The sequence below is a fragment of the Scyliorhinus torazame genome, chromosome 18, assembly GCF_047496885.1.
Source record: "Scyliorhinus torazame isolate Kashiwa2021f chromosome 18, sScyTor2.1, whole genome shotgun sequence".
NCBI lineage: Eukaryota > Metazoa > Chordata > Chondrichthyes > Carcharhiniformes > Scyliorhinidae > Scyliorhinus > Scyliorhinus torazame.
The window spans coordinates 70,651,035-70,674,902 of NC_092724.1; the positions used below are offsets into that span (position 1 = coordinate 70,651,035).

Consider the following 23,868-nt stretch of genomic DNA (forward strand, 5'->3'; position numbering starts at 1 on the left):
AGTACTGGTTGAACCAATCTTCTTTGCTGTACTGGTGGTTTGGTAGTTAACCCCTGGTCATTCTAGCATACTTGTGGCATTCAATATCTAATTGAGCTTTCTAAGATAATTAAATAATTTGATAGGGTAGATAGGCAGAAACTATTTCCGCCAGTGGGGACTCCCGAATGGGAGGGTGGGCACAGCCTTAAAACGACAACTCAGACATTCAGGGTGATGTCAGGAAGCAATCGGGGATGTGGAAATCTGGAATTCTTTCCCTCCAGAAAACTGCTGGGGCTGAGGATCAATTGAAATTTTCGAGGCTGAGATTGATATCTATTTGCCAAACAAGAGCATTAAAGTTTCAGAACCAAGGTAGGTAAATGGAGTTAAAATGCAGATGAGTCAGGGCGGCAAGGTGGCGCAGTGGTTAGCACAGCTGCATCACAACACCGAGGTCCCAGGTTCGATCCCGGCCCCAGGTCACTGTTTGTGTGGAGTTTGCACATTCTCCCCGTGTCTGCGTGGGTTTCACCCCCACAACCCAAAGATGTACAGGGTTAGGTGGATTGGCCACGCTAAATTGCTCCTTAATTAGAAAAAAAAAAAATTGGGTACTTTAAATTTATATATATATATAAATTTTAAAAATACAGATGAGTCATGATTATAGCTAAATGGCAGAATAGTCTCAAGGGGCTGAATGGCCTCCTCCTGTTCCTATGTTCTTTATGATTCTCACTTATTGGTGAGACCACTTTTCAAGTACAAATTTTACAATAGCGGACAATTATTTACAATACTAGACAATTATTTACAATATGAGACAATTATGTGTGTAACTTTGGGTGAGAGCTGAAGTATGTTCCTTGCTCGGGTGTGGTTCCACTGTGCCCTGTGATACTTTGTCCAAGAGGCCAGTGAGTTTTGACAGTGAGTATTGGTGAACTGTTCGACCATGTTTCTAACACTGCGAAAGGTAATGCCCACAGAGGAGGAACACGCACACCACAGCGAGGAGAAATCTGCGCAACGCACCGAGGAACGCAAGGGCCCACGTGCACCAGCACAATTTAGCATGTCCAATCCACCTAACCCGCACATTCTTGGACTGTGGGAGGAAACCGGAGCACCCAGAGGAAACCCACGCAGACACGGGGAGAACGTGCAGACTCTGCACAGTCAGTGACCCAGCCGGGAATTGAACCTGGGACCCTGGAACTGTGAAGCAACTATGCCAACCACTATGCTACCGCGCTGCCCAACTATGCTACCGTACTCGCTGGATATCCACTGCCTCAGGTCACAAAAGGACAGCCCGGACCATAGCTATACCATGCTGGTCACTGCAATGTAAATACACCAGACACTTATCTCTTTGGTCGTATTTTTTCTTTAGCTCTCTGTTTTTGTTTGAGAACACTAGTGTAAATTTCAACCACATGTATAGTGAAAAAGTGCAAATTATTTATTTATTTTTAAAGTATTTTATTCAGGCATATTCATAAAAACAATTATACAACATTAGAAATAACTAACAACCATTTCCCCCCCCCCCCCCCCTTGCTATGCAGCATCACCCCTGCTCCCATCCTGCCTTCACCATTTTAACGCGCTCCTCCTCACCCCCCCCTTTGCTGACCCCACAATCCTCCTTAAAGAAGTCAGTGAATGACTTTGACCTCTGAGCGAACCCATAAACCGACCCCCTCAGACCAAACTTGACCTTCTCCAGCCTCAGGAATTCTGTCAGGTTGCTCACCCACCCCCCCGCTTTCGGCGGCTCCGAGTCCCTCCATTCAAGTGAAATCTGTCGCGGGGCTATCAGGGAGGCAAAGGCCAAAACATCGGCCTCTCTTGCCCCCTGGGCTGCTGGGTCTCCAGATACCCCGAATGTCACCACATCTGGACCCCGGGCCACGTTCACACAAAACACCTTGGACATTACGTTCGACTCTGACAGAACCTCTTTAGCTTCAGACATGCCCAAAACATGAGGGCCTGATTCGCAGGCCCCTCCACGGACAGTCCACTCCTCTACCCCCTCCAAAAACCTACTCATCCGTGTTACCGTTATATGTGCTCTATGATTACCTTAAACTGAATGAGGCTTAACCTCGCACACAACGAGGATGCATTCACCCTCCACAGGGCCTCAGCCCACGTCCCGGCCTCCACTTCTCTCACCACCACCAGCTCCTCCTCCCACTTGCTTTTTTTCCCTTTTTAAAAATAAATTTAGAATACCCAATTCATTTTTTCCAGTTAAGGGACAATTTAGCGTGGCCAATCCACCTACCCTGCACATTTTTGGGCTGTGGGGACGAAACCCACGCAAACACGGGGAGAATGTGCAAACTCCACACGGACAGTGACTCAGAGCCGGGATCGAACCTGGGACCTCAGCGCCGTGAGGCCAAAGTGCTAACCCACTGCGCCACCGTGCTGTACTTCCTCTACCCACTTATGCTTTATGTACCCCACCAGTGTCCCCTCCCAATCCATCAGATCCTTGTAGACGTAGACCTCGGACACTTTCCCCTCCCCTATCTCCTTCTTCCACAGTATCTTATCTTGCAACCCCAGGGGCAGTAGCCCAGGAAATGATGGCACATCTCTCCTCATGAAATCCGGGACTTGCAGGTACCTAAAACCGTTCCCCCTGGGCAGCTCATACTCTTCCTCCATGTCCTTCAACTTTGTGAATCCCCCCCCCCCCCCCCCCCCCCGGCCGGTGCAAACCTATGGTTGTCACAAATCGGTGCCCACACCGGTCCACCCTTCAATCCCAAATGCTGCCTCCACTGTCCCCACACCCTTCAGGCCAACACCACCACTAGGCTCATGGAGTATCTGGTTGGCGAGAATGGCAGAGGTTCTGTTAACAACGCCCTCAAGCTTGTTCCCCTGCTAGAAGCCGCCTCCATCCAACCCCATGCCTACCCCTCCCCCACTACCCATTTCCTGACCATAGCAATGTTTGCCTCCCAGTAGTAGTTCATCATATTTGGCAATGCCAGTCCTCCCCCACTTCCTCGCCCCGTTCCAGAAAAGCCCTCCTGACCCGCAGGGTCTTCGCGGCCCAGACAAACGCAGAAATCAGCGCATTGACCTTTTTTTAAAACGCTGTTGGGACAATGATCGGGAGGTTCTGAAACACGAACAGAAACCTTGGCAGCACCGTCACTTTACTGTCTGCACCCCTCCTGCCAGCAACAATGGCAGCACATCCGACCTCTTAAAGTCCCCCTTCATCTGCTCCATCAACCGTGTCAGGTTCAACTTGTGCAACTGCGCCCAACCCTGCGCCAGCTGGATGCCCAGATATCTCAAACTTTCCCCCACTATCTTAAATGGCAGCTCCCCAACCTCTTCTCTTGACCTCTGGCCTCAAGCGGGAATACCTCGCTCTTTTCCATGTTCAACTTGTACCCGGAGAACCGGCCAAAATCCCCATAATGCCCCCAACACCACCCAATGGGTCCCAAATGTATAACAGCAGGTTGTCTGTGTACAGCGCGACCCATTGCCCCCCCCCCCCCACCCCCCACAAACCCTCTCCAATTCCTCGACACCCTGAGCGCCAATGCCAGCAGCTCTGTTGCCAATGCAAAGAGCAATGGGGAGAACGGGCATCCCTGCCTCGTACCCGAATGTAGCACAAAATATTCCAAACTCACTTGGTTCGTCCGCACACTTGAGACCGGTGCCTTGTACAGCAACCGGTCCCAGTCCCAGCAACCGGACCCAGTCCCAGCAACCGGACCCAGTCCCAGCAACCGGACCCAGTCCCAGCAACCGGACCCAGTCCCAGCAACCGGTCCCAGTCCCAGCAACTGGACCCAGTCCACAAACCTCTGCCTGAACCAAGCCGCCCCAGCACCTCCCACAGATATTCCCACTCCATCCGATCAAATGCCTTCTCCGCGTCCACCATCACCACCACCTCCACCTCCTGCCGCTCCGAAGGCATCATAATTGCATTAAGCAGCCTCCTCACATTTGCCAACAACTGCCTCTCTTTCATGAAACCTGTTTGATCCTCGTCTGTCACCCCCGGGACGCAGTCCTTGATTCGTGAAGCCAGCACCTTTGCCAATAACTTGGTATCTACATTCAATAACGATATCGGGCAGTATGACCCACATTGCTCTGGATCCTTGTCCTTTTTCACTGTCGGGGAGATGGAAGCCTGTGATAATGTAGTGGGGAGCTCCCACCTCACCCTTGCTTCATTATACCGCCCTCACCAGCAGTGGCCCCAGGCCCGCCCCACTCCACCGGAAACCCGTCCAGACCCGGGGCCTTCCCTGCCTGCATCGCCCCCATACTCTGCATCACCTCCCTCAACCCGATTGGGGTCCCCAATCCCTGCACCAACTCCTCCTCCACCCTGGGAAACTCCAGCCCGTCCGGAAACCACCGCATTCCCTCCCCCCTGCCGGGGCTCCAACTCATATAATCTCCTGTAAAACACCTCAGACACACCATGCACCCCCTCCTGGTCCAGCACCACCTTACCTATCTCGTTGTTTATTCTGCCAATCTCCCTCGCCGCCTCTTCCTTCTTCGACTGGCGGGCCAGCATTCTGCTCACCTCATGAAATCTACATATACTTATATACTGCCTCTCTGGCCCTCCATAACTGCCCCACCCCCTTCCCCATTGACACTAATCCAAACTCCATCTGGAGCCTCTGCCTCTCCTTCAACGGCCCTGACTCTGGGGTCTCCAAATACCTTCTGTCCATCCTCAGGATCTCATCGACCAGCTTTGCCATCTCCGCCCGCTCCTCCTTCTCCCGATGCGCCCGAATTGAGATAAACTCCCCACTGATTACCGCCTTGAATGTCTCCCACAGCGCGGCGGCTGTGACCTCCCCCGTATCATTTAGTTCCGCGTATTCCCGAATTGCAGCCCTCACCTGCTCGCACACCTCCTCATCCACCAACAACCCTACATCCAACCTCCACTGTGGGCGCTGGGCCCCTTCCCCCCCCGCTCTACTTGCAAAACCACCCAATGTGGTGTGGTAAACCACTGTGTTCCTATATTAAGGGTTGTTTAGTAGAACCTGCCCTACAGGTTCACCTGGGCCCCTGCATGCTAGCTCCGCCCAGGAGTCGGGTTATAAATATGCGTGGCCTTCTGCTAGCAGCCATTTCGTCAGCTGCTGTAGGAGGCCATACTTCAGATACCAATAAAGCCTCAGTTTGAATTCAGCTTCGTCTCCAGCCAAATTGATCGTGCCTCAATTTATCAGTATCTGATTCAGAAGATGGACCTCCGGATTACACCAGATCGACTGCAGCTGGATCCACACAGAAGCGACGCCAGTAAGGACTTCCAGCACTGGCTAGCTTGTTTTGAAGCGTACATCAACGCGGCGCCGACCCCTGTTCCAGAGGCTCAGAAGATTCAAATCTTGTACTCCAGACTCAACTCTAAAATTTTCCCGCTGATCCAGGATGCGCCCAATTACGCTGACACTATGACTCGACTCAAAGAGAGTTATGAGCAGAAGACGAACACGCTCTTCGCCAGACACGTGCTCGCAATGCGTACTCAACTACCTGGTGAGTCAATCGAGGACTCCTGGAGGGCCCTGATCCCACTAGTTCGGGACTGTGACTGCCAGGACATTACAGCTAAAGGAGCACTCAGATCTCCTTATGAGGGATGCTTTTGTAACTGTGATTGGGTCCGATGTTATCAGGCAGCGGCTCCTAGAAGGGGCCACGTGTGACCCCGCAGAGACTAAAACACTAGCGTTTTCCATGACGGTCGCCCTGCGCAATGTACAGTACTACGCCTCCAACCGCGCGGCCCACTCCTCTTACGGTTCATGGGCCCCACAGGCAGCCGCCCCAGCAGGGGCGCTACCCACCCAGTACGCCTGCACTACGCGCCAGCCGGTGATCTCCAGGGGGCCTCGATGCTATTTTTGCGGCCAACAAAGACACCCCTGCCAATGCTGCCCGGCCCGCGCTGCCCTTTGTAAGGGAAGAGGGGCCACTACGCAGCGGTGTGCCAGGCCTGCTCAGCGGCAGCGGTCGCCCCCCCCCCCCACCCCCCCGGTCACGGACAATGGGCGCCGCTATCCTCCCCTCCCCAGGCCATGTGCGAGCAATGGGCGCCGCCATCTTCTCCCCGTACCAGGCCCGCTCAGCGGCAGCGGTCGCCCCCACCCCCCCGGTCATGGACAATGGCCGCCGCTATCCTCCCCTCCTCCCCAGGCCATGTGCGAGCAATGGGCGCCGCCATCTTCTCCCCCGCACAACACGTGCGTTTCATGGGCGCCGCCATCTTGCTCCACCCCCGCAACGTGCGTTCCATGGGCGCCGCCATTTTGTTGATCCCCAGGACCTCTAGGCGCCGCCATCTTGTCCACCCCGCAGCACACGGAGACCAACAGTGTTTCAGGACCCCAACGCAACGGCCGCCTCACTACCCGACGATCAACCACGACCCGCATCCATGGTAATCGACCAGTCCAGACCACACACCCTGACCAATGCATCAACCAGCGTGAAAGTCAACGGCCATGTGACCTCCTGCCTACTGGACTCGGGGAGCACCGAGAGGTTTGTACATCCAAATACGGTAAGGCGCTGCTCCCTTACGGTACACCCGACCAATCAAAGTATCTCCCTGGCCTCCGGATCCCATCGCGTAGCGATCCGGGGGTACTGCACGGTCACGCTCACAGTCCAAGGCGTAGAGTTCCACGGTTTTCGCCTCTACGTCCTCCCTAACCTCTGCGCTGCACTTACCCTTGGCCTGGATTTTCAGTGCAACCTTCAGAGCCTGACCCTTAAATTCGGCGGACCCTTGCCACCCCTCACTGTGTGCGGCCTCGCGACCCTAAAGGTCGAACCTCCTTCCCTCTTTGCCAATCTAACTGCAGATTGCAAACCCGTCGCCACCAGGCGCAGACAGTACAGCACCCAGGATAAGGCCTTCATCAGGTCCGAGGTCCAGTGGTTGCTTCAGGAGGGAGTCATCGAGGCCAGCAACAGCCCCTGGAGAGGTCAAGTGGTAGTGGTTAAGTCTGGGGAGAAAATTCGAATGGTCGTGGACTACAGCCAGACCATCAACAGGTACACGCAGCTTGCCGCGTACCCCCTCCCACGCATATCTGACATGGTTAACCAGATTGCACAGTACCGGGTCTTCTCAACGGTGGACCTGAAATCCGCTTATCACCAGCTCCCCATACGTAAATCGGACCGGCCATACACCGCCTTCGAGGCAGACGGCCGGCTATATCACTTCCTTAGGGTCCCCTTCGGCGACACCAATGGGGTTTCGGTCTTCCAAAGGGAGATGGACCGAATGGTCGACCGGTACGGCTTGCGGGCCACGTTTCCGTACCTAGACAATGTGATCATCTGCGGCCATGATCAGCAGGATCACGACGCCAACCTCACTACATTTCTCCGCACCGCCACTCTCCTCAACCTCACATACAACAAGGAGAAATGTGTGTTCCGTACAAACCGCTTAGCCATCCTCGGCTACGTGGTCCAGAACGGAGTTCTGGGGCCCGATCCCGACAGCATGCGCCCCCTCATGGAGCTTCCCCTCCCCCACTGCCCCAAGGCCCTCAAACGCTGCCTGGGGTTCTTCTCGTATTACGCTCAGTGGGTCCCAAACTATGCAGACAAGGCCCGCCCACTCATACAGTCCACACATTTCCCCCTGATGGCAGAGGCCCAACAGGCCTTCGCCCGGATCAGAGCTGATATCGCCAAGGCCACAATGCACGCTGTAGACGAAACACTTCCTTTCCAAGTAGAAAGCGACGCATTGGACGTCGCCCTAGCCGCCACCCTCAATCAGGCAGGCAGGCCCGTGGCATACTTTTCCCGCACCCTCCTTGCCTTCTAAATTCGGCACCCATCCGTCGAAAAGGAGGCCCAGGCTATCGTTGAGGCTGTGCGACATTGGAGGCATTACCTGGCCGGCAGGAGATTCACTCTCCTCACTGACCAACGGTCGGTAGCCTTCATGTTCAACAACACGCAGCGGGGCAAGATCAAAAATGATAAAATCTTGCGGTGGAGAATCGAGCTCTCCACCTATAACTCCGAGATTAAGTATCGCCCTGGCAAACTCAACGAGCCCCCAGGCGCCCTATCCCGAGGTACATGTGCCAGCGCACAGGTAGACCGACTCCGGACCCTGCACGACAGCCTTTGTCACCCAGGGGTCACTCGATTGTACCACTTCATTAAGGCACAAAATTTGCCCTACTCCGTCGAGGAAGTAAGGACGATCACCAAGGACTGCCAGGTCTGTGCGAAGTGCAAACCGTACTTCTACCGGCCGGACCGCGCGCACCTGGTGAAGGCCTCCCGTCTCTTTGAACGCCTCAGCGTGGATTTCAAAGGCCCCCTCCCCTCCTCCGACCGACACACGTATTTCCTCAGTGTGATCGATGAATACTCCCGTTTTCCCTTCGCCAACCCATGCCCCGACATGACGTCTGCCACCGTCATTAAAGCCCTTAATTCTATCTTCACTCTGTTCGGCTTCCCCGTCTACATCCACAGTGACAGGGGATCCTCATTCATGAGTGATGAGCTACGCCAGTTCCTGCTCAGCAGGGGTATCGCCTCCAGCAGAACGACGAGCTACAACCCCCGGGGAAACGGACGGGTAGAAAGGGAGAATGGGACGGCATGGAGGGCCGTCCAGCTGGCCCTACGGTCCAGAAATCTCCCGGCCTCCCGCTGGCAAGAGGTCCTCCCTGATGCACTACATTCCATTCGCTCATTACTTTGATGCAGAAAGCCCATTCTTTGTGTTTTGGTTGCCTCAAAAGCTTTTGTTCGAAAAGAAATGGTCAAACAAATCCCGTAATAGGCAACTTCTAAATTTGAAAGTCTGGATTAAATTTCAGCTTGTAATAGTTCATGGGGAACCATTATCCTATTCATAGTCAAGGCAGTTCTAATACTGAACACTTGGCCCATTACTCTCAGTTGTAGATATCCCAAATCCCTCTGAAAGCCCAGCTAATTCCATGACTATCCAATGATGCCATCTTTAATTGAGAGGATTAGCGAGATTGCTGACTACTGAGTTGCTAACGAGGAGACCCTTGGGTCGGACTAATGGCATCAGATGGCTTTAGTGCCATCTTCAGTTGCAATGCAGCAGCTGCCCATTCCTGTCTGAGATTAGCTGCTGTGGACGACAGTCAGGAAGAAGACCTAATGGAAGTGATAGTCAGACTTTCCCTGGTGTTAAATTGTGTCGAATTTATAACACAGAAAGATTCATGCCTGTCTTTATGCTTCACGCAAGCCTCCAACTACCTTTCTTCATCTAACTTTTTAAAAAGTCCTCTATTCCTTTCTCCCTCATGTATTTACCCAGCTTCTCCTTAAATGCATTTATTCACCTCAACCACACCGTGGGGTAGCAAGTTCCACATTCTCACTGGAATACTGACAATCTGATATTCATCCCTCCCTCACAAGTAGAAACATGCTCTCTATGTCTAACATATCCAAATTTGACAATGTCGTGTAGATGGAAAAAATAATGATAGCTTCGAGCGAATGGGCAAAACTGCGGCAGATAGATTGCAATGCAGGTAAACATATGGTTGTCAAATCTGGAACTAAAAAGGATAGAACTTTCTAAATGGTGAAAAGTCCAAAGATCCAGATCATTAAAATGTCATGAACAGATTTTCTTTTAAATTTATTGGACGTGGGCATCACTGCCTGGGTCAACATTTGTTGCTCATCACTAATTGCCATTGAACTCAGTGGCTTATTAGGCCATTTGGGGGGACATTTAAGCATCAACCACATTCCTGTGGACCTGGAATCACATGTAGGCCAGACCAGGTAAGGATGGCAGATTTCCTTCCCGAAAGAACATTATTCACACATGACACAAAGCCAGGTGGGAGGGTGAGCCATGAGGAGGATGTAGAGGTGCTTCAGGTTGATTTGGAAAAATTGAGTGGGTGAGCAAATGCATGGCAGATGCAGTAGAATTTGGAGAAATGTAAGGTTATCCACTTTGGTAGCAAAAAGAGAAAGGCTGATTATGATCTGAAAGACTATAAATTGAGATAGGGGAATGTACAATGAGATTTGGGTGTCCCCGTACACCAGCCGCTGAAGGTAAGCATGCAGGTGCAGCAGGCAGAAAAGAAGGCACATGGTATGCTGGCCTGCATTGCGAGAGGAGCAGGGATGTCTTGCTGCTATTATACAGGAGCTTGGTGAGACCACATCTGGAATATTGTGTGCAGTTTTGGCCTCCTTATTGGAGGAAGGATGTTCTTGCTCCAGAGGGAGTGCAGAGAAGGATTACCAGACCAATCCCTGAGATGGTAGGACCGACCTATGAGGAGAGATTGAATCGGTTTGGATTATATTCGCTGAATATTCAGAAGAATAGTGGGGGGATCTCATAGAAACCTATAAAATTCTAACAGGACTAGCTAGACAGGGTAGATGTAAGAAGGATGTTCCCGTGGTGGGGCACTCCAGAACCAAGGGTTGCAATCTGAGGATACAAGGTAGACCATTTGGTTAGCACTGCTGCCTCACGGCACCAGAGCCCCGGGTTTGATTCCAGCCTTGGGTGACTGTGTGGAGTTTACCTGTTTTCCCCGTGTTGAGGCCAAAACATTTCAAGAAGCAGTTAGATATAGCTCTTGGGACTAAAAGTATCAAAGGATATGGGGGGAAAGCGGGAACAGGTTACTGAGTTGGATGATCAGCCATGATCACAATGAATGGCAGAGCAGGCCCGAAGTCTACTCCGACTCCTATTTTCTGTTGAACCAGATGAGTTTTTACAGCAATCGACAATCGTTTCATCGTCGCCATTGGACATTAACTTTACATTTCACCATCTGCTGTGGTGGGATTTGAACCCGGGTCTCCAGGGTATCACCCTGGATCTCTGGATTACTGGCCCAGTGACAGAACCACTGTACCACTGCCTCCCCTACAGCGGAAAATCCAAAAGGCTATTGGAATGTTGGCCTTTTTATCTAGAGGACTAGAATATGAGAGGTTAGAAGTCATGCCTCAGCTGTGAACATCCCTGGTTAGACCACACCTGGAGTCACTGTGAGCAGTTCAGGATACCACACCTTAGGAAGGATATATTGAGCTTGGAGAGAATGGGATGTAGATTTGTCAGAATGACACTGGGATTCCAAGGGTTAAATTACGAGGAGAGATTACACAAAATGGAATTTAGAAGGTTAATCAAAGCTTCCAAGATATTCTGGGGAACAGATAGGATAGATAGAGAGAAACTATTCCCGTTGGTTCTGGAGTCTGGGACTGGGCGACAGATTCAAGGAATTAGAGCCAGGCTATTGAGCAGTGGAATTAGGAAACACTTTGACACACAAACGATGGTAGAAGTTTGAAATTCCCTTCGCAATCAGCTATAAATGATAGATAAATTGTCAATTTTAAAACCGAGCCTGATGGAGTTTTATTGACCAAAGATGTTAATGGATTTGAGGCAAGTGCTGGTATATGGAGTCACGTCACAGATCAGCCAGGATCTCATTGAATCGTGTGGACAAAGCTCGAGGAGCTAAATGGTTTCCTTCCGTTCCTGTTCTGCTATGTCCAGCCTATCAAACACCTCCATAGTCTTGAAGATCTCAATCATGCCACTTCAGCCTTCCCTTTTCCAGAGAAGAGGGCTTTAGAAAGAAATGCAGGACCGTGGCAGGGAGTGAGGCTAATTGGGTATCATTCACAGAGCTAGCACAGATGAAGTGGGCCGAACAGCCACCCTCTGCGATATGATTCAATAATTGTCTGAGGGTTTGAGGTCATTATGTGTCTCCCACTTGTCCGTAAAACTCTCTTTAACGGCAGGTTATGCAAACAGTCAGTTCAGACACAGACGCACAGATGTATACCCCCCCACACACACTCATACAGAATATAGGATACACAATGTACTTCTTGGAGGGCTGAGAACTGCTGGGTGACTGATGTGTTTTAGTCTCTGATCTGGGAAAACCTGAGTCAGGAATTCACATTGGAATGTCTGGAATGGTTTCACTTTGTGAATCTCCCTTTCATTAATACTGCCTGGGTTGATTGAGCAGATTGGTCCCCGCACCACGCAGTCAGTGCCGAGAAAATCCCCCCCCGCCCCAGGAAGAGACCGGCTCATATTTAACCGGGCAGGCAGCACCAAATAAGGGCTCAACAGATCAGCTCTATAACACGAGGAAATGACAGGAATGTCTCACGGGAACAGTAAGTAAATGCTAATTGAGTTAATGGATTCATCCTCGGTTCAGTTGATAGCATTCCGACCCCAGAGTCAGAAGGTTACGGGTTTGATACACAGTCCTGATTGAACAGGAGGTGAGAGCTTTCGTTTCAGAATACTGAGCTGACATCAGGCCCAATGGGAGTGGAGTGATGACCTTTCCCCAATTAAACCGAACCATTCCCCACACTCCCCCAAAAACAGGAAGGGGATCAGAGAGATTGAAGACGTTGTAATTCATTTTGTTTATTCTTTTCTTTCATGGGATGTGAGTATCACTGGCAAGGCCAGCAAGTGTTACCCATTGCTCATTGTCCTTGAACCAAGTGTCTCTCGCTCGGCCATTTCAGGGGGCAGTTAAGTGTCAACCACATTGCTGCGGGTATGGAGCACATGTACATAGGACATAGAACATACAGTGCAGAAGGAGGCCATTTGGCCCATCGAGTCTGTACCGACCCACTTAAGCCCTCACTTCAACCCTATCCCCTTAACCCAATAACCCTTCCTAACCATTTTGGACACAAAGGGCAATTTAGCATGGCCAATCCACCTAACCTGCACACCTTTTGGACTGTGCGAGGAAACCGGAGCACCCGGAGGAAACCCACACAAGCACGGGGAGAACATGCAGACTCCGCGCAGACAGTGACCCAGCAGGTAGGAAAGATCGGGTAAGGATGGCAGATTTCCCTCCCTAATGGACATTAGTGAATCTGATGGATTTTTACAATTGATGATGGTTTCATGGTCACCATTACTGACACTAGTTTTCAGTTCCAGACTTAATAATTAAATTTAAATTCCCTGGCTGCCCTGGTGGGATTTGAACAGATGTCCCCAGAGCATTAGGCTGGGCCTCTGGAATACTAGACCAGTAACATCACCACTCTGTTACTGTCTCCCCAAAAATGAAAATCTAGAGTTTGTAATACGCACAGTAGATTAAGCAAAGTCAAATTTGGCCCCACTATTTACTAGGGCGGCATGGTAGCACAGTGGTTAGCACTGTTGCTTCACAGCCAAGGACCCGGGTTCGATTCCCGATCCTAAGTCTTCATTAGTTCAGAATTTAAGGGGGAAGGGAGTAGCCTTCAAAAAGAACAGCAAAATCGATAAGCATTGAGGCCATCATAAAACTGAGTTAAAAATGTCCATGATTGGGAATCCCGACCCATTTGACCAAGAGGCCAAAGACTGGAGCCAATATATCGAGCGGCTCTGTTACTTCCTTCCAGCAAATGAAATCACAGGGGAAGATAAACAAAGGTTATTATGTTAACAGTTTGTGGGCCTCAAACCTAATATCTGATAAAAAATCTGACGTCCCCTGTGGCTCCTAACACAAAATCATTGACCAGTTGGTGACGCTTGTGAGGGAGCACTTCAACCCCAGACCCTCCGTCATGGTACAGTGATACAAGCTAAACCTGGCTGTCAGGGACCCAGGATAGATGATCTCTGCCTTCATGCCAGACTCCAGCAAATGGCTGAGCATTGTGAGTTCGGCTCAGCACTGAGAGACATACTGAACGATCGCTTAGTATGCGGCATTAACGACATAAACGTGCAGCAGAAGTTACTGACTGAGACAAAGATTTCCCTAGACAAGGCAATTGAAATAACCAAGGCAACCAAATTGCTGAGAAGTTTGCGCCAAAGCTTCAAAGCGTGCAAGAGGGCAAGGCGCTTTGTGGTGGTATGGCTGCAAAGCTTGCAGCCAGGTCAACGGGCACAGATGAAATTCAGCCATGATCCCAGGAGCAGGATCGTAGTCAGCGGTCAGGACAGAAAATGGTCCGTCAACTCAAACATTATGATGAATGCTACAGAAGTGGTGGCGATCACCCTCAAAATAAAAGGTGGCATGTTGACACAGTGGTTAGCGCGGCTGCCTCACAGCATCAGGGACCCTGGTTCAATTCTGGCCTTGGGTGACTGTATGTGGGGAGTTTGCACATGCTCCCTGTGTCTGTGTGGGTTTCCGCCGGGTGTTCCGGTTTCCTCCCACAGTCCAAAGCCATGCAGGTTAGGTGGATTGACTGCTAAATTTCCCCGTAGTGTCCAAAGATGTGCAGGTTAGGTGGGGTTACAGTGATTGGGCTGGGAGTGGGGCTATGTAGGGTGCTATTTCGGAGGGTCAGTGCAGACTGATGCGCCGAATGGCCTCCTTCTGCACTAAGGATTCTATGATTCAACAAGTGTGTCACTGCAGAAAATCTATTTGCTTTCGGTGCAATAGGAAGGGCCACATCCAGACATGTTGCTGCCTCAGGCAGAGCACGCCAAATAAAAAATAAATAAATAATGACTAATGAACAAAGTGAAGAAGAATCCTAATGAAAATCCAGAATTGTACAGATTAAAAATGGTGTAAGTGAATAAAACAGCCCTAGTTGAGTTAGTCCTCATGGTAGATGGAAGACCACTAAAGATGGATGTTGACACCGGGCACCGGCCAGAGTTGTGAGCGAACAAACAATCAAATGTCTTCAAGAAGGAGCACAGTCTTTAAACATAAGTAGCACAATGGCCAAGTTGACAACATACACAGGGGAAAATGTGAAACGTTTGGGGGCAACAACGATACCAGTGTCGTACCAACAACAAGATGTCCAGTTATCTATGATCATGGTTGAGGGACATCAGCCAAGTCTCATGCTTCGAGATTGGCTGCACCATATCAAGTTGAACTGTTTGGAGATCTTCAAGATATCGGACAGTGTTTTCCAGGAAGTCTTGTGTAATTAAAAAGATGTATTTCCAAAACGAGTTGGATTGCAGACGAGGAGTAAGGCCAAGATTTACATCAACACTGATTCTAAAAGGAAGTTCTTCAGGGCGAGACCCAGCCCTTATGCCTTGCTCCAAAAAGTGGAAGCCGAGCTTAAATGCCTGGAAGAATTGGGGATTATCAAACCCATGCAGTTTTCGGAATGGGCAGCCCCCACCGTCCCTGTATTAAAACCGGACTGCTCAGTCAGATTCTGCAGGGACTACAATTTACTGTAAACCTGGCAGTCCAAGAGGACAAATATCAATTCCACAAATTGAAGACCTTTATGCGAAGTCGGCAGGGAGCCTCACGTACACAAGCAATTAGCAATTTGCAATTAGAATTAGATGAGGCTTTTTTCAAGAATGTGACCATTAACACACTTAAAGGCCTGATTCAATAAAGTAGCCATGATGTGGAGATGCCGGCGCTGGATTGGGGTGAGTACAGCAAGAAATCTTACAACACCAGGTTAAAGTCCAACAGGTTTGATTTAAACACTAGCTTTCGGAGCACTACTCCTTCCTCAGGTGAATGAAGAGGTCTGTTCCAGAAACATATACATAGACAAAGTCAAAGATGCAAGACAATGCTTAGAATGTGAGCATTTGCATGTAATTAAGTCTTTACAGATCCAGAGATAGGGGTAACCCCAGGTTAAGGAGGTGTGAATTGTCTCAAGCCAGGACAGTTTGTAGGATTTCCCAAGCCCAGGCCAGATGGTGGGGGATGAATGTAGTGCGACATGAATCCAAGGTCCCGGTTGAGGCCGTACTCATGTGTGCGGAACTTGGCTATAAGTTTCTGCTCGGTGATTTTGCGTTGTCTCGCTTCCTGAAGGCCGCCTTGGAGAACGCTTACCCGGAGATCAGAGGCTGAATGCCCTTGACTGCTGAAGTGTTCCCCGATTGGAAGGGAACATTCCTGCCAGCCGATTGTCGCGCAATGTCCGTTCATCCGTTGTCGCAACATCTGCATGGTCTCGCCAATGTACCACGCTTCGGGACATCCTTTGCTGCAGCGTATGAGGTAGACAACATTGGCCGAGTCGCACGAGTATGTACCACGTAGCTGGTGGGTGGTGTTCTCATATGTAATGGTGATACCCATGTCGATGATCTGGCACGTCATGCAGAGATTGCCATGGCAGGGTTGTGTGGTGTTGTGGTCGCATTGTCTTGCATCTTTGACTTTGTCTATATATATGTTTCTGGAACATACCTCTTCATTCCCCTGAAAAAGGAGTAGTGCTCTGAAAGCTAATGTTTGAAACAAACCTGTTGGACTTTAACCTGGTGTTGTAAGACTTCTTGCTGTGCTCAATAAAGTAGATTGGCCTTTGGAATCTCCTTGGCCTGTGTAATATTCCACTGCACAATGGAGAATCTGCTCCAGGGCATCCTGAAGGTTGGGGGCTACCTGGATAACATTTTAGTGACAGGAACATCAGATGAGGAGCATCTAGGAGGCCTAGAAGAGGTGCTGAAATGATTGAGCAATGTTGGAATTCGATTGGAGTGCGAGAAGTGCACATTCTAAACTAGTGAGGTCACGTACCTAGGGTTCAAAGTGGACTCAAAAGGCCTGCATCCACTTGAAGGCAAGGTGAGAGCCATGAGAAGTCCTGGCACCAAAGAACATGGCGGTACCGAAATCCTTCCAATGTAAATTACTATGGTCGGTTTACACCCAACATGGCAACCACGTTGGTGCCACCACGCTTTCTCATAAAGAAGCACCAGTGTTGGCAGTGGAAGGAACCACAGGAGCAGGCCTTCCATCATGTTAAGTAGGCTCTGCAGTCATCGAGACTGTTCGTTCACTTTGATCTGAATTATCCTAGTGTACGATGCATCGCCATATGGAACAGGGACAGTCCTACCCCATACAATGAAAGACGGCTCAGAAAGGCCCATCACCTTCGCCTCAAGAACTCCGATGCCGAGCGGAAATACGCATAGATCAAGAAAGAAGGCCTCGCCGTAATTTACGTCGTCAAGGAGTTTCACCAGTATGTCTTTGGGAAACACTTCACCATAATAACTGACCACAACCCATTTTTGGGGCTCCTCTGTGAAGACAAGCCAAAACCTCAAATCACTTCCACCAGGAATAGTGGTGGGCCTTGTTGTTGGCAGCCTACAGCTTTCAGCATCGACCAGGCACACAGACCTCAAAAGCCAATGTGCTGAGTTGGCTCCCACTTCTAAAGAATCTGGCACCACCGCCTGTGCCTCAAGAAATTGTGCTGGCAATAAACTTCCTGGGCACGCTGCCAGCCTCGACAAGGCACATCAAGAACTGGATGCAGCTTGATCTAGTCCTGTCCAAAGTGAAGAGAATGATCTTAATGATCATTACGTGGGGGGGATAGGGCGGAGGAGTTGATGGACTGCTCTTTCAGAGGGTTGGTGTAAACCTGATGGGCCAAATGGCCTTGTTCTGCACTAGAGGGATTCCATGTTCTAACCTCATTCCCCAGAACCCTGTGTCACTGACTGTATCTTTACTGATGTTAATCAAGCTCCCTCTCACTGTCTTTCAGTAAGCTCTCACCCCAGCGCTGTCTGTTACTGACTAACTCGACTGATGTTAATCCAGCTCCCTCAATGTCGCACAGTAACCCCTCTCGCCAATGCTCTGTGGGGCAGCATGGTAGCACAGTGGCTAGCACAGTTGCTTCACAGCTCCAAGGTCCCAGGTTCGATTCCCGGCTTGGGTCACTGTCTGTGTGGCATTTGCACATCCTCCCCGTGTGTGCGTGGGTTTCCTCCAGGTGCTCCGGTTTCCTCTCACAGTCCAAAGATGTGCAGGATAGGTAGATTGGCCTTGCTAAATTGCCCTTTGTGTCCAAAAAGATTAGGTGGGGTTACTGGGTTATGGGGATAGGGTGCTCTTTCCAAGGGCCGGTGTTGGCTCGATGGGCCGAATGGCACTGTAAATTCTATGTTACTAACTGTATCTGTACTCATGTCAATCCTGTTCCCTCACACTGTCACTCAGTAACCCCTCTCCCCCAGCACCCTGTGTTACTTACTGACTGTGTCTTTACTGATGTTAATCCAGTTCCCTCACGCTGTCACTCAGTAACCCCTCTCCCCAGTACCCTGTGTTACTGACTGTGTCTCCACGGATGTTAATCCAGCTCCCTCACACTGTTACTCAGTAACCCCTCTCCCCCAACACCCTGTGTTACTGACTGTGTCTCTACTGATGTTAACCCAACTCCCTCAAACTGTCACTCAGTAACCCATCTCCTCCAGCACCCTGCGTTACTGACTGTGTCTCTTTTAAAAAAAAATTTAGAGTACCCAATTCATTTTTTCCAATTAAGAGGCAATTTAGTGTTTCCAATCCACCTACCCTGCACATCTTTGGATTGTGGGGGCGAAACCCACGCAAACACGGGGGAATGTGCAAAATGTGATTAGTAAGTTTGCAGACGACACAAAGGTTGGTGGAATTGCGGATAGCGATGAGGACTGTCAGAGGATACAGCAGGATTTAGATTGTTTGGAGACTTGGGCGGAGAGATGGCAGATGGAGTTTAATCCGGACAAATGTGAGGTAATGCATTTTGGAAGGTCTAATGCAGGTAGGGAATATACAGTGAATGGTAGAACCCTCAAGAGTATTGAAAGTCAGAGAGATCTAGGTGTACAGGTCCACAGGTCACTGAAAGGGGCAACACAGGTGGAGAAGGTGGTCAAGAAGGCATACGGCGGACAGGGTGCTTTCAGGGGTGTGGGTCGGAGAGGGCAAGGTGTCAGAGATTTACCGAGAGATGAGGGAAGAGGGGGAGGAGTCGGTGGGCGAACTAAAAGGAAAGTGGGAAGAAGAACTAGGGGAGGAGATAGAGGAGGGTATGTGGGCTGATGCCCTAAGCAGGGTAAATTCCTCTTCCTCATGCGCCAGGCTTAGCCTGATTCAATTTAAGGTGCTACATAGAGCACACATAACGGGAGCAAGATTGAGCAGGTTCGTTGGAGTGGAGGACAAATGTGGGAGGTGTGGCGGGAGCCCGGCAAACCACGCACATATGTTTTGGGCGTGCCCGGCACTGGAAGGGTATTGGAAGGGAGTGACGGGAGTGATTTCGCGGGTGGTGAAGGCCCGGGTCAAACCAGGCTGGGGGTTAGCTCTATTTGGAGTTGCGGAAGAGCCGGGAGTGCAGGAGGCGAAAGAGGCCGACGTTGTGGCCTTTGCGTCCCTAGTAGCCCGGCGCAGGATCCTACTCATGTGGAAGGAGGCGAAACCCCCCGGTCTGGAGGCCTGGGTAAATGATATGGCGGGGTTCATTAAACTGGAGCAGATAAAGTTTGCCCTGAGAGGATCGGCTCAAGGGTTCACCAGGCGGTGGCAGCCATTTCTCGACTACCTAGGGGAACGTTAGAGGGAAGACAGATGACCAGCAGCAGCAACCCAGGGGGAAGGGAGGGGAGGGGGGAGGGGGAGGGGGGGTTTAGTTTAGTTTAGGTCAAAGATAAAGGGGTTTTGTTACTTGTGTATTGTTAAAAATTTCTGTATTATTGTTGCGTTTGCTTTGTAAGAGGGGAAAAATTGTTGTTTGGGAAAAAAATTTCAATAAAACATATTTTAAAAAAAAGAAGGCATACGGCATGCTTGCCTTCATTGGCCGGGACATTGAGTATAAGAATTGGCAGGTCATGTTGCAGCTGTATAGAACCTTAGTTAGGCCACACTTGGAGTATAGTGTTCAATTCTGGTCGCCACACTACCAGAAGGATGTGGAGGCTTTAGAGAGGGTGCAGAAGAGATTTACCAGATTGTTGCCTGGTATGGAGGGCATTTGCTATGAGGAGCGGTTTGTTCTCACTGAAACGACGGAGGTTGAGGGGCGAGCTGATAGAGGTCTACAAAATTATGAGGGGCATAGACAGAGTGGATAGTCAGAGGCTTTTCCCCAGGGTAGAGGGGTCAATTACTAGGGGGCATAGGTTTAAGGTGTGAGGGGCAAGGTTTAGAGTAGATGTACAAGGCAAGTTTTTTACACAGAGGGTAGTGGGTGCCTGGAACTCGCTACCGGAGGAGGTGGTGGAAGCAGGGACGATAGTGACATTTAAGGGGCATCTTGACAAATACATGAATAGGATGGGAATAGAGGGATACGGACCCAGGAAGTGTAGAAGATTGTAGTTTAGTCGGGCAGCATGGTCGGCACGGGCTTGGGAGCCGAAGGGCCTGTTCCTGTGCTGTACATTGCTTTGTTCTTTGTTCTTTGTTCCACACGGACAGTGACCCAGAGCCGGGATCGAACCTGGGACCTCGGCGCCGTGTGACAGCAGGGCTAACCCACTGCGCCACCGTGCTGCCCTGACTGTGTCTCTACTGTTGTTAATCCAGCTCCCTCACACTGTCACTCTGTAACCCCTCTTCCCCCAGTTCCCTTTGTTACTGACTGTATTTCTACTGATGTTAATCCAGCTCCCTCACACTGTCACTCAGTAACGTCTCTCAGTAACGTCTCTCAGTAACGTCTCTCGGTCTGTTTCATACACCGGGGTATCACTATTCCTGAAACTTGGACTCTTGCAACTTTTTCTAACATTTTAGATATTTGTGGCATCTTCATGGTGCAGTGAAGAGCGGGAAGGACCTAGTCTTGTATTCTTCATTATTCACTTTCTCTCTCACTCTCTCACGCTCTATTCCTCATCCATCCACATTCTCTCTATCGCCCTTGCTCTGTTATTTCTCTCTCTCTCTCCAGTTTTCCATTCCCCTTCATCTTTCCCTCTCCTCTCACCGACAGTGCCTCTGTACCTTTGATTAGATTAAGCAAATATTTCATTTTTTCACTTTCGTACCAGGGGTAAGCACAGAAACCTTAATGTTCAAAATGTAGCATCTCTACCATACCCAGCTCAGGATTATGGTCAACACCCCTGCGGATTTGATCCATTTTGTCTTTTCTCTTATTTGATTCCTTTCTTTATCTCTCTATGGGAATGTCAAACGATCCTCAGTGTGTTTCTCCACATTGGTCCTGCACCTGCTCCGTCTTCTTGTCCCCTTGCTTGACAGTCATATAAAATATGTTCAACATTAATCATTCCTTCTTCATTTAGTATTTGATATCTATTAACAAGGTTCTCTCTCATTTACCTCTCTGTAAGCCTGAATACTGACAGGCTTTTCACAGCTGACCACACAAGTCAGTCCCTTTGAAATTATGACCAGTTTAGTGGCCCATTCTCTGCAGAACTCCAAGAATGTAATCATTTCCCTCATACTGCAGTGAATCCAGTATTCCAGCTGTGGCTGACCATGGGAATAGACAACCTGAGCACACAGCAGAGACAGAGTGTGGAGCCTATTCATCACTCATTTATTAATTTAAATTTGCCCTTGGTGCCCTCACTATCTTCTCCCCTCTGTGCGCTCACTATCTTCTCCTCTCGGTGTCCTCACTACCTTCTCCCCTCGATGCCCTCACTATGTATTCCCCTCGATGCCCTCACTATGTATTCCCCTCAGTGCCCTCACTATCTATTTCTCTCAGTGCCCTCACTACCTATTCCCCTTGGTGCCCTCACTATCTATTTCTCTCAGTGCCCTCACTATCTATTCCTCTCAGTGCCCTCACTATCTATTCCTCTCAGTGTCCTCACTATCTATTCCTCTCAGTGTCCTCACTATCTATTCCTCTCGGTGCCCTCGCTATCTATTCCTCTCAGTGTCCTCACTATCTATTTCTCTCGGTGCCCTCACTATCTATTCCTCTCGGTGCCCTCACTATCTATTCCTCTCAGTGCCCTCGCTATCTATTCCTCTCGGTGCCCTCGCTATCTATTCCTCTCAGTGTCCTCACTATCTATTTCTCTCGGTGCCCTCACTATCTATTCCTCTCGGTGACCTCACTATCTATTCCTCTCGGTGCCCTCGCTATCTATTCCTCTCAGTGTCCTCACTATCTATTCCTCTCAGTGTCCTCACTATCTATTCCTCTCGGTGCCCTCACTATCTATTCCTCTCGGTACCCTCACTATCTTCTCCTCTCAGTGCCCTCACTATCTATTCCTCTCGGTGCTCTCATTATCTATGCCTCTCGGTGCCCTCACTATCTATTCCCCTCGGTGCCCTCACTATTCCCATCAGTGCCCTCACTATCTATTCCTCTCGATGCCCTCACTATCTATTCCCCTCGGTGCCCTCACTATCTATTCCTCTCAGTGTCCTCACTATCTATTCCTCTCGGTGCCCTCACTATCTTCTCCTCTCGGTGCCCTCACTATCTTCTCCTCTCGGTGCCCTCACTATCTATTCCTCTCGGTGCCCTCACTATCTAGTCCCATCAGTGCCCTCAATATCTATTCCTCTCGGTGCCCTCACTATCTATTCCCCTCGGTGCCCTCACTGTCTATTCCTCTCGGTGCCCTCACGATCTTTTCCTCTCAGTGCCCTCACTATCTATTCCTCTCGGTGCCCTCACTATCTATTGCTCTCGGTGCCCTCACTATCTTCTCCCCTCGGTGCCCTCACGGTCTATTCCTCTCGGTGCCCTCACTATCTACTCCTCTCGGTGCCCTCACTATCTTTTCCCCTCTGTGTCCTCACGATCTATTCCTCTCGGTGCCCTCACGATCTTCTCCTCTCGGTGCCCTCATGATTTATTCCTCTCAGTGCCCTCACTATCTTCTCCCCTCAATGCCCTCATTATCTATTCCCCTCGGTGCCATCACTATCTATTCCTCTCAGTGCCCTCACTATCTATTCCTCTCGGTGCCCGCACCATCATCTCCTCTTAGTGCCCTCACTGTCTATTCCTCTCGGTGCCCTCACTATCTATTCCTCTCGGTGCCCTCACTATCTATTCCTCTCGGTGCCCTCACTATCTATTCCTCTCAGTGCCCTCACTATCTATTCCTCTCGGTGCCCTCACTATCTATTCCTCTCGGTGCCCTCACTATCTATTCCTCTCGGTGACCTCACTATCTATTCCTCTCAGTGCCCTCACTATCTATTCCTCTCGGTGACCTCACTATCTATCCTTCTCAGTGCCCTCACTATCTATTCCTCTCGGTGCCCTCACTATCTATTCCTCTCAGTGACCTCACTATCTTCTTCCCTCGGTGTCCTCATTATCTTCTCCACTTGGTGCCCTTACTATCTTCTCCTTTCTGTGCCCTCACTATCTTTTCCTCTTGGTGCCCTCACTATCTTCTCCTCTTGGTGCCCTCACTATCTTCTCCTCTCGGTGCCCTCACTATCTTTTTCTTCACAAATCCTTTTCTTAAACCCACCTGTTTGAACTTTTCTTCTGCCGCTTTCTTGTCTGCTTCTGCCTGCTCCGCTCGGTCAATGGCATTCTCCTTATCGAGCTTAAGCATCTGCATCTTTTTCTTGATGGCTTCCATGGCTGCTGCAGGGCCGGAAAAGTGCAGGTGGAAGAAGGACTTTCGAAAAAGGAGCAGGTTTCTCTCAGAAAGTTTGTGGCGGCGGCAGAGCCTGTGTGGAGCAGGGCTCAGAGCGAGAGAGTGAGAGGTACTGAACCTCCCAGGCTCTACTCACTCTGCTTTAAATTCCTTAACGGAAAGGAATCACATTTTTGGAAAGGTTCCCTTTTCTCCCTGTTGGCTTCTGATCCTTCGATTTGATGACTGACTTTGGAATGAGCTGGTGTAATCAGCTGTTCTTGGTCAATGCCCTTATTTGGGGCTATGTTTATTCTGAAGAAGGTCATGTTGCTGTATTTAAAACCCACCAACAGGTTCTGAGAGGGGAGAACGTGTTGACATCTACACAATCTCCTTTGACAAACTTCATTAGCACCTCCCAAGCGATTTGAAGTGAACACCTCCCAGCT

The 23,868-nt window shown here is 49.9% G+C and overlaps 1 protein-coding gene across 2 annotated transcripts in view; it reads right to left on the reverse strand.

Moving 5' to 3' along the window:
• Positions 1-23,556, reverse strand: part of LOC140395290 (tropomyosin alpha-1 chain) — a 137,968-nt gene extending 114,412 nt beyond the window's left edge. Inside the window, exon 1 of one of the 2 annotated variants that reach the window (XM_072482868.1) lies at positions 23,306-23,548. In XM_072482868.1, the coding sequence (XP_072338969.1) occupies positions 23,306-23,419 (114 nt within the window). In that variant the 5' untranslated portion in view covers positions 23,420-23,548. Of the gene's footprint in view, positions 1-23,305 lie in introns of both variants that reach the window. The other variant, XM_072482869.1, reaches the window with a different exon arrangement.
• Positions 23,557-23,868: the final 312 nt, after the last annotated feature.